Source organism: Hylobates moloch, unplaced genomic scaffold (genome assembly GCF_009828535.3).
Source record: "Hylobates moloch isolate HMO894 unplaced genomic scaffold, HMol_V3 SCAFFOLD_2, whole genome shotgun sequence".
Classification (NCBI taxonomy): domain Eukaryota; kingdom Metazoa; phylum Chordata; class Mammalia; order Primates; family Hylobatidae; genus Hylobates; species Hylobates moloch.
In genome coordinates this window covers 139,091,533-139,102,034 of record NW_026652277.1, presented here as the reverse complement: position 1 = coordinate 139,102,034, position 10,502 = coordinate 139,091,533, and the positions used below count along the sequence as shown (strand labels likewise).

Sequence of the window (10,502 nt, the reverse complement as noted above, 5' to 3'; positions counted from 1 at the left end):
TAAGATTGGCAAGATATTGAACATTTTTGAATCTGAGAGGTTCATCATTTTATTCTCTATACTTTTGTAAAGTTTTTAAAATGTTTTGTAATGGAAAGAAGGAAAATGTATGTGTGTGTATTGATATATATATAATTGTTAATATGTATTCTTTAAACAGTTATTTTCTTTGTAGTAAATTCTGTTTTCAACACCAAATTATTACTTTTTTTTTGCACCAAATTACTAAACAGTTAATGAAAACATTTGAATTCTGTGATTTAAACATAGGAATGTTGGCATGAAAGTCATTTTCTCCAACTTTGTATTCTTTTCTTAGAGCAATATGGAAAATTTCCCAGCACATAAGACATTTTAATGTTCTTTCCTAAAGATGTAACTATATACGTGTAAGTGGCTAATTATTCAAGTTTTTATTTAGTAACGAATTCAAGACAAATCCTATTTTTATTGAAAATTCTATTACTAAAATTTTTGTGATAAATTAATTCATCTTATAACTTTTAAGGAACAAATATGCTTTTTATATTATATTTTTTCTTAAAGTGAAAGAAGAAATTCACATGCACACACAGTGCACATGTAGTTTAGAGACTTGTTTAGACACGAGAGTAGATTGAATTTGACTGAATATGGTCTCAAATTAATAAAACCAAAGGAGGGGGAAAGTGTATTAAAATCAAGTCTTAAGAAGCAAGGTTCAGTTACACCTGATGTACAGAACTTTGTAGACCACATAATAAATATCTTCAAAGTTGGATTCAATGCTGGAAACATGAGAGTGAATATATTTTAGCCTTGCTTTCAGAGCAGTGAGATTCTTGTCTTGCTGGCATCATACTAAAAGCAGGATTAGGCTAGGACATTAGCTCAAGAGGCTTATTTGGAAAATTGCTTAGGCCAATAATTTAGGAGGGATCAGTAAGTGATCTCTGTAAATAAGGAATGTTATGTTTCCTGTAAATAAGGAAACAGTTATTTATACCAATTCAAATTATTTCTCCAGACATGCAAGCAAACTTTCAAAGCCAAGAACTAGATTTTGGGTAATAGCCAAACTCTATGTCAGACTTTTGAAGAAATTTTTCATCTGTGTTTGGTTTTCTAATCAAACCAAGTGGGAAAAAACAAAAGTCATTTTAAAATGGGAGATCCCAAAAATAAAAAGTCTTTAAGTAGAGATGTTAGAGGTTTATAGCTCCCTAATTTCATTCTGATTTGTTACCTAGAGAAGAAAAAGCCAATTTCAAAACTTGGAAGATTTGAAATACTTTACTCTCTATTAGTTTATAAAAGTTGCATCTGACTGGCTAAGTTCTATGAAAATATCCAATTCAAAGTTGTAGAAATGGACAATGATGATAATAATATTCAATAGTTATTGAACACTTTTCCAAAATTCAAGGCCTTTGCTAGTATTTTACATGTGTTATCTCACTGCAAATCCATGAGTATGAAATACTATGCTCACGGCCTTTTCAAAAAAGTAAAGAAAACACATAAAAAATTTTAGATCATTGACACTGCTACTGTGGCCATATTTCTTTGGGACAAAAATTAGTTCTTTGACAAGAGTCCACTGTGTACAGAACAGACATAAGGAAGACCTGGCAGTCTATGACATGATCAGAAACTCATGTTATTATTGTAAGAACACCATGTGTTGGATAATGGGATAATATCTGATTGACTGAATCAGATTCCATAGCCAATAGCATTCCCTCGGAAATAGACTCAAACTTAGAGATTCATATGCAGTAGACTTACTGGGGTGTACTCTTGGGAACAATGTCTGGGAAGAGTCTGGCAGGAAGAATTAGGTATAAGGAGAAGTTCAGCTGTAATGCTCTTGCAAAAAAGTCTCCAGCCAATCATATGAGGAGCTCTGAAGCTGAGATAGTGCTTCAGAGTTGTCCCACGGCTATCTTGGGAATTCAGCTTCCTAGGTTGAGTGTATCTTATTTAAGGATATATAAGAACATGTGCAGAAATATTCTCTGGAAAATACTAAAAACTTTTGGAGAGATTAAGAACTTTGTTTACTTATTAAAAATTCTCAAAATATTAAAAGTTCAACATTTTTGTATCTTCCTGTTGAATTACTTTTAAAAATTATAGTGCAACACTCTGTATCCCTAACATCTTTAAGTTTATTTTTGCTGATATGAGTATAGCTTCAACAGCTTTATTTTGGATAATATTCACCTATTTTGTCTTTTCCCATCTTTTAAATTCTTACTTTTCTAGGTTTTTAGGATTCTAATAAATAGCATACAGTTGGTCATTTTTAAAATCCAATCTAGCAGCTGGCTTTTAAGTAGAGTGTTGAGTTCATTTAAATTTATCAGTGTTTGGGGCTTTTTCTATAATGTTTCTTTGTATGTTTTTATTTTTCCTACTTTTGTAATGCTTTTTAAAAATGTATTAATTGTTTTCTTTCATTTAATTTTTCTCTCTATTTTCAAATTAAAATTCCCTATTTCTAATTTTCAAGTGGCTACATTTGAAATTTTACCATGCTGACTCAGTCAAGTTTAACATCTTAAACTCCTTTTAGAAAAACACAAGATGCTGGGTGCAGTGGTACATATCTGCAGTCCTAGCTACTTGGGAGTCTGAAGTTGGGGGATCATTTGAGCCCAGGAATTTGAGTCCAGACTGAGCAACATAGTGAAACCCCATCTCTAAAAAAAGAAAAAAAACACAAAAATACAAAGATTGCAGAACATTTCAACTTATTCTATTTCCTACTTTCTAATTATTGTTTCTAGTATTTAAGTACTATGTATTTTTAATCTTCACAAATTAGAATATTTTATAATCATTATTTTATGAAGACAATATTTATTGAATTTTACCTTAAAGCATCCCTCCTCTGTTTTTTTTTTTTTTTTTTTTTTTTTTTTTTTTGAGACGGAGTCTCGCTCTGTCGCCCAGGCTGGAGTGCAGTGGCGCAACCTCGGCTCACTGCAAGCTCCGCCTCCCGGGTTCACGCCATTCTCCTGCCTCAGCCTCTCCAAGTAGCTGGGACTACAGGCGCCCGCCACCACGCCCGGCTAATTTTTTTGTATTTTTAGTAGAGACGGGGTTTCACCGTGGTCTCGATCTCCTGACCTCGTGATCCGCCCGCCTCGGCCTCCCAAAGTGCTGGGATTACAAGCGTGAGCCACCGCGCCCGGCCATCCCTCCTCTGTTTTTTGCCCTCTTTCCTTCGTGTATCTCAGGTATTCTAAGTTTATTTTCCTTCTTCCTAAGGTATAATATGTAGAACAGTAGTTCTTAATCTGTCCAGTTCTATTCTCCCGTAGAAGGCTTTTTGAAATATGTGGGGACATTTTGTCATCACAGTGGCTTCAGGGCACTTACTGGCATCTGCAGTGTGAGACAGGGACACTTAAACACCTTAAAATACACCCAGGACAGTCACGTACACAAAAGGATTGTTCTGGTTCTTACATGACTCTCAGTGGTTTCAATGGTCTTTCTGGGTATTTCATGCAGAAAAAACACTCTTGGTAAGTATTTGAGTCTAGGACCTAATTCCATGTATATAAATAGATATAATATTTATAAATGGATCTAATTCCATGTATATAAATAGATATAATACTTATAAACATGGAATTAGAAATATAAATATTATAAATATGAATATTATATAAACATAAATGGAATATTTGGCACAGTTTTAACACAATGAATTTTTCAGGAATGCAAAAGCCATGTAAACCAAGGAGTTTTGTTCTGAATTTTACCAATAATAGCAATATTTCAGAAAATTACATCACTAATGGCTATCTCAGTCTTCGTGTCTGAGTTGTCAATACAACCATCTGTTAATTTGAATATGCAGCTGTCACATTGCTGGTAACTCTATGTATGTGCACACACATACTTGTACATATACATATTGGGTTTTAAGCCTCACCCACAAATAAAGTTGCAAATATGCCTACTCTGCTAATATTTTTTTCCCCTAATGCAGTAGTTAGACAATCAAGACAATTAGCAGACATTTCACAGAGTTACATGCCGCTAGAGCTGGCAAAGATGTATCATACTTTTGCTTCAGAAAATAATAGCGTAAACATCAAAGAGGACGTTAATCCTGGCTGATATGTGATGTGTACCTGATACTAGGGGAGTAAAATATAAGGCTGGATAAAGGAGAATTCATTGACATTGAACCACTCATCAATGGGACGGTTCCTTATAGCCTGGACATAACCATGGTCTGGGGAATTGATCTAGACTGGAAACTGGATGAGGGACCATGAATATCCACTGCAGCTTCCTGCAGAACGATCTTTATATGTGATACCATCACATGGTGTCTCTCTGGAATACCATTGCATCCTACTACTTGCAGAAAAATCTCGAATCCCTTAATGTGCCAAAAGATTAGACCCTTCCAGATGTGACCAATTTACTTCTTTAGCTTCCTCACCTCCTCTTTCTAACCCGATTACCTCAAGTGCCAGTATATTCTACACTCTGAGGCCCCTATTCTTTGCATGTCCAGTTTGCTCTCTTTGCTTCTTTCCTCAACTCCTCTATTGGGTTGAAACTAATTCTGGGTCTCCACAGCACCGACTTGACACATTCTTTTTTCTAGCATGACATTTAATTGCACTGTATTGTAATCGTTAATTTATTTTTCTCTCTGTTACTCAATGAGGGAGTCTACTTCATAGCTCCTAGCAAGGTGCTTGGTGAGGAAAGTGTTTGGTAAGGCGTACGAGCTCAGCAGGTGTTAGCCGTTAGAGGAAAACAACACTGCAACTTTTCAAAACCATTCATTCTTCAATTGAGGCTTGTCAGGCTACTTTCAGTTTCACTGCTACCATTTTTCTTTTATTGATCACTTTCTCTTCGTACTCTCTTCCCTCCCACCTACAACGCGGCGGCAAGGGAGAGTGGCTCACTCGAACATTTTCTGGGTGCCCCCAGGTCACCTGGTTGCACTCCCTCCCACCGCGGAAGCCACATCAGCGAGCTGACGTCACGCGCATCGTGACGTTCCGTCGTCGGATCCTCCCATCAGATCATTCCTGGTGTCTCTTTTGTTGTTAGTCAGGAGAGCCTGAGGTCTGCTGGTACTGAAGGCTAGCAACTACGAGTACCAGAGGCGAGACCCCGCGGACCCCTGCTGCCCCAAAGTAAGGTGACTCGTTTTCCAAAATGACGCGCTGGCAGCTGAGGGCCCAAGCACAGGCGCTCGCCGCGGTCTCCCTGGGAACGACGCCGCACGTAGCCGGGGCTGGGTGGGGGTGCGCGTGCGCAGTGCTCGGCTTTTGCTCGGACCTGGAGTAATGAGAGTGGGCGTTTGATTCCAACAGGATGGCCCGTTTCTCCAGTGACGACCAGGCGATGCTGCAGGCGATGCTGAGGCAGTTGTTCCAGAGCGTGAAGGAGAAAATCACGGGTGCCCCTTCCCTGGAGTGTGCCGAGGAGATTCTTTTACATCTGGAGGAAACTGATGAAAATTTTCACAAGTAAAATTGCTTTTGATGTCTTAAGCCTGCAAACCATTGATCCAGAGAAGGTCCAGAGAAGGGTCAACAGTGTTATTTATTGTTTTTAAAATAGTGCCCAACTTGGAGGTTTACTTTTTCTCTTATTTGCCACAAACGTCGAATTTATTTAACATTTATTCTTATTTCCTAAAGCTTCTGCCGCCTCTCTATATATTTTTTGAGGGGGAGTCTCGCTGTGTCGCCCAGGCCAGAGTGCAATGCCTCGATCTCAGCTCACTACAACCTCCGCCTCCCGGGTTCAAGCGATTCTCCAGCCTCAGCCTCCCAAGTAGCTGGGATTGCAGGTGCCTGCCACCGCGGCCGGCTAATTTTTGTATTTTTAGTAGAGACGGTGTTTCACCATGTGGGCCAGGCTGGTCTCGAACTCCCGACCTCAAGTGATCCGCCCATCTCGGCCTCCCAAAGTGTTGGGATTACAGGCATGAGCCACCACGCCCGGCCGCCGCTTGTATATTTTTACTGCCACAACCAGCATATCCTAATAATCCATTCCCCCGCGCCTCACCCGGGCAGCACAGTAATATTAATTATAAATTATTCATGCTCTTTGAAAGAATACTTCCACGATTTCAAGGGATTCCTGTCACTATACAGTACTTAAAAGCAATGAGTTCCAACGATCTTTGTTCCTTTGCTGATATTTTAAGTGGCCGCACGAATTACTCACTCTGAGCACTGCAAAGGGAATAACGAAGTGAGATCATTAGTTTCCTCTGGAATAGTTTCTTAAGTTTGTCTAGAGGAGTAAGCCACATTAACTAAATGTCTGTGATACATGTCAGAAATATAAGAGACAGAGAAGGGGGGTGAGAGTGCTCTGTGTGTGGGAGCAGTAGGGAAAAGAGGTTTAATGAGAGAGGTGCCATTTGAGGTAGATCTTGAAGATCTTTAGAGACTTACGTTTTTCTTTTGGTTCATATAATTTCAGTTAAGCCTCTGAATTTACAAGTCTACCTCCAGGTGCCTCCATTCATTATTATTACTAGTGTTTTTAACCCAGTGTTTGCATTTCATTTTGATCTGACAGAGATGACGTTGGAAATTTTTCTAGTTATACTACCTTTACTGACTCTTGGATACCCTTGGGTACCCTGAAGTTCTACTTATCTGGAACTCCTATCAATATCATATATGTGCATCAGGGCATTTTTGAGTTCTTTAAAATTCTATGTACAAGTTTGTGTTTACTTGCAGTTTTATAGGGGGAGTATTTACAGTTTTCACTACCTTCTCAATTGAGTTTTAAAAAGTGTGAAAGGGATCTTCATTAATATGGAGTTTCTAATTTGTTTAGTATTTACGATTATACATACGGTTTCTTTTTCTTTTGTATTTCCATGATTTTCTTGTTTATTTTTAAATTCACGACTAATACCTGTTATTAGATGATAACGTTATTTATTTTGGAGCTACCAAAACACTAGCTTTTACTGGTTAGCTACAGATTTATTAAACAGTGGAGTATAGAAAAATTAGAACTTTTTCAAATATAGGTTGGGTGATTAATGTTTTGTAAGCTCATGTAATAATTTACCTCACACACATCCACATAAAGCATTATGTTTGGGATTTCATTTCTGGTTTTTATTTTACATGGAGTTGTTTAAATCATCTGTAAATTACTGAGTAAGTTTTTGCTAGGATCATATTCTGGGAATTTGGCCATTTCATCTAGATTTTCAAACTTATTTATAAAAAGATTTTCATGAATATCTTGTTATCTTTTTAGTATTTCCAGTATCTGTAGTCATGTTCCCTTTTGTTTTTATTTGTATCTTCCCATTTTTGCTCTTCATCTGTTATGCTAGAAGTTTATTAGCCTTTTCGAAGAACCAACTTTTGGCTTTTTCTCCTCGTTATATAGACACATATATTATTTTTTGTTTTATCAATTTCTGCTCTTTATTTTTTTCTATGTGGGAAACCTTTAACTTTATTGTACTGAATACTAGCTCATTAATTTGCAGTTCTTTTTTCTTTTTTAATAGAAGCATTTAAAGCTACACGTTTGCCTACAATTATTGCTTTATCTGTATCAATTTAAAACTTTTTTTCAAGTTAAAATTGGGTCATTGTAGTTCCTCTCTGAAGTCTAATGACTCTTGTAATACTGTGTTACCCTTCAACAGCTCATTAGGTAGATTAAATAAATGCTTGTTGAATGACATGCACAGTTTATCGTTACTATTTACTAAAGAGATTTACTTGTGGCCTCCTAAAAAACAATCCAGAGAGACTCAAATTATGGCTAGTTTATAGTCTTAAAGGTAAGACAACGTAGAATCCTAAAAGTCATTTTTAGTCTTAATAATAGGGTAAAATTTATAATGTCTTAGTTGCAGTAGCCTGAGATCTGTGTCTTAGGAGGAGGGACTCTTATGTGAGAAAGGAAAAGAGGAGCTGCTTAACTTTGGTCTCTCCATAGAATTTTACAATCTCAGACTTTGGAAGGGATCTTAAAGGTCAGTTATTTCAGGTGCTCGTATTTCCATTTCTCTTTCTTTCAGTGACCTGCTCTCCTTCAACACTTATTCTAGAGTCACTTAGGTGTGTCTTCCTTTCCAAAGTATTTATTTCAGAATTACTCATTTTTCCACCTCCACTATTAGAACATTGATTCCTTAAATCCAAGTGATGTTGGCCTGTAATTAGCAAGAAAAATAATGTAATTAAAAGACTTATAGGGGAGGCTGGGCATGGTGGCTCATGCCTGTAATCCCAGCACTTTGAGAGGCCAAGGCAGGTGAATCACTTGAGTTCAGGAGTTCAAGACCAGCCTAGCCAACATGGTGAAACCCTGTCTCTACTGAAAATACAAAAAAAAAAAAAAAAAAAAAAAAAAGGTAGTGGGGCATGGTAGTGGGTGCTGGTAATCCCAGCTACTCAGGAGGCTGAGGCAGGAGAATTGCTTGACCTCGGGAGGCGGAGGTTGCAGTGAGCCGAGATCGTGCCACTGCACTCCAGCCTGGGTGACAGAGGGAGAGAGACTCCGTCTCAAAAAAAACCAAAAAAACAAAAAAACAAAAAGACTTATGGGGAAATTGTTGCTGGGCTGTTAACATTTTTGTAAGAAGATGGTTTTTAAGACAGTTAATGTAATTTCAGGTGGTATAATAAAGTGAGGGAAAGTGTCATTTGGGGAGAAACTACAGCGTAGGCAGTACAGCCATATGTAGGCATTTGTTTTATGAGACAGCTAACATACTATCTCTGCTTTTCATAGGCACTTCTCTTTTTCTACAGTAAACCGTATACACTCTCTAAAAGATCCAAGCTCTCCCGCTTTTCTCTAAGAATGGCAGAAAGGATTTGAGGCCTGGTGGGAGGGGAGAGAGAGAAGAGTGCGTTGCTTTCATTATGTGTTGTGTAAATTTTTACACGCAGACTGGCTTCCTATAAAGCAGCATTGCTTTTCAACCTTTGCTGCACTGGTACCATCTGGGGGCTATTTAGAAAAATACTGATGTTTAGTCCCTACCACAGATAAATCAAAATTTCCTGGAGGTTTTGGCAGAGGGAAATGGTAGAGGCTGGGCCCTGGAGGTTTTAAAACAAAGCTTTCTAGGTAAGTCTAATGTGCAGTTAGAGTTGAAACCTCAGAATTAGAGCATAGTTACTGGCATTTCAGTGAGAAACAGTGTTTTGTTGTTTTTTAAAAGTACCTACCAATTTTAATGATTTTAACAGTGTCTAATGCAGAGGGTCACCTTTATAACCTTCTCACTTGATATGTTTTTGATACAGAGGGACCACAGTAATATTTATTGAATTGGGTATTATTCTTTGTTTTACAGAAGAATTCACCAGTGGCTTTTTAATTAGAGAACTCTAGTATGTTTAAGTGGTAACTTCAAGAAAATATTCCCTCTGGGCTGGGCTCACTGGCTTATGCCTGTAAACCCAGCACTTTGAGAAGTCGAGGTGGGCAGATCACTTAACACCAGGAGTTCAAAACCAGCTTGGACAACATGGCAAAACCCTGTCTCTACAACAAATATAAAAATTAGTTGGGTGCAGTGGTGTGTGCCTGTAGTCCCAGCTACTCAGAAGGCTGAGGTGGGAGGATCTCTTGTGCCCAGAATGTCAAGGCTGCAGTGAGCCTAGGTAACAGGGCGAGACCCTGTCACAAAATAAAACAAAATAAAATAAAATAAGAAAGTGTTCATTCTGTAAGGTGATTTACCTGCATGGAGAAAATTACAAAGAATTATGTGTGCTTCTATAATTAATGAATGCATTCCTAGTAACTGTTCATTATGAGCCAAAAGCTTATTTTTTGACCTAAAAAGTTGTAGGAGATGTAAAATACTCATTCTTTCTATTATATGGCCTTATATATACTAATGTGATATATAAGATTAAGTTCGTCATATAATAAATTCTATGATTCTAAAATAATAGCCTATTTTAAGAATTCCTCGTATCAACATTACAATTCATAACCACTAATAAAATGTTTTTTAAAAAATTAGTGATAATTTTTTCCATATATGATTGAATATTTCTTGCCTTTTTATTTTTTTATTTTATTTATTTATTTTTTTGAGACGACGTCTCGCTCTTGTCCCCCAGGCTGGAGTGCAATGGCATGATCTCAGCTCACTGCAACCTCTGCCTCCAGGGTTCAAGTGATTCTCTTGCTTCAGCCTCCCAAGTACCTGGGATTACAGGTGTTTGCCACCATGCCCGGCTAATTTTTGTATTTTTAGTAGAGACGGGGTTTCACCATGTTGGCCAGGCTGGTCTTGAACTCCTGATCTCAGGTGATCTGCCCACCTTGGCCTCCCAAAGTGCTGGGATTACAGGCATGAGCCACTGCTTCCAACCTCTTGCCTTTTTAAATAGCTAAAAGGATGACTTTTTTGAAACAAAGTTGTACCAATGAGATTTTTTAATGTACTTATGTTGTAAGAGTAACCTCTCCGTATTTTTATATAAACATTATGAACATGTCAGAGTTTATCA

The 10,502-nt window shown here is 37.6% G+C and overlaps 1 protein-coding gene across 1 annotated transcript in view; it reads left to right on the top strand.

The window, feature by feature from the left end:
* The first annotated feature begins 5,074 nt into the window (after nt 1–5,074).
* Nucleotides 5,075–10,502, top strand: part of TBC1D32 (TBC1 domain family member 32) — a 274,963-nt gene continuing 269,535 nt past the window's right edge. Inside the window, exons 1-2 of the mRNA XM_058435533.1 lie at nt 5,075–5,164; nt 5,340–5,495. Of these exons, the coding sequence (XP_058291516.1) occupies nt 5,341–5,495 (155 nt within the window). The 5' untranslated portion in view covers nt 5,075–5,164; nt 5,340. The remainder of the gene's footprint in view (nt 5,165–5,339; nt 5,496–10,502) is intronic.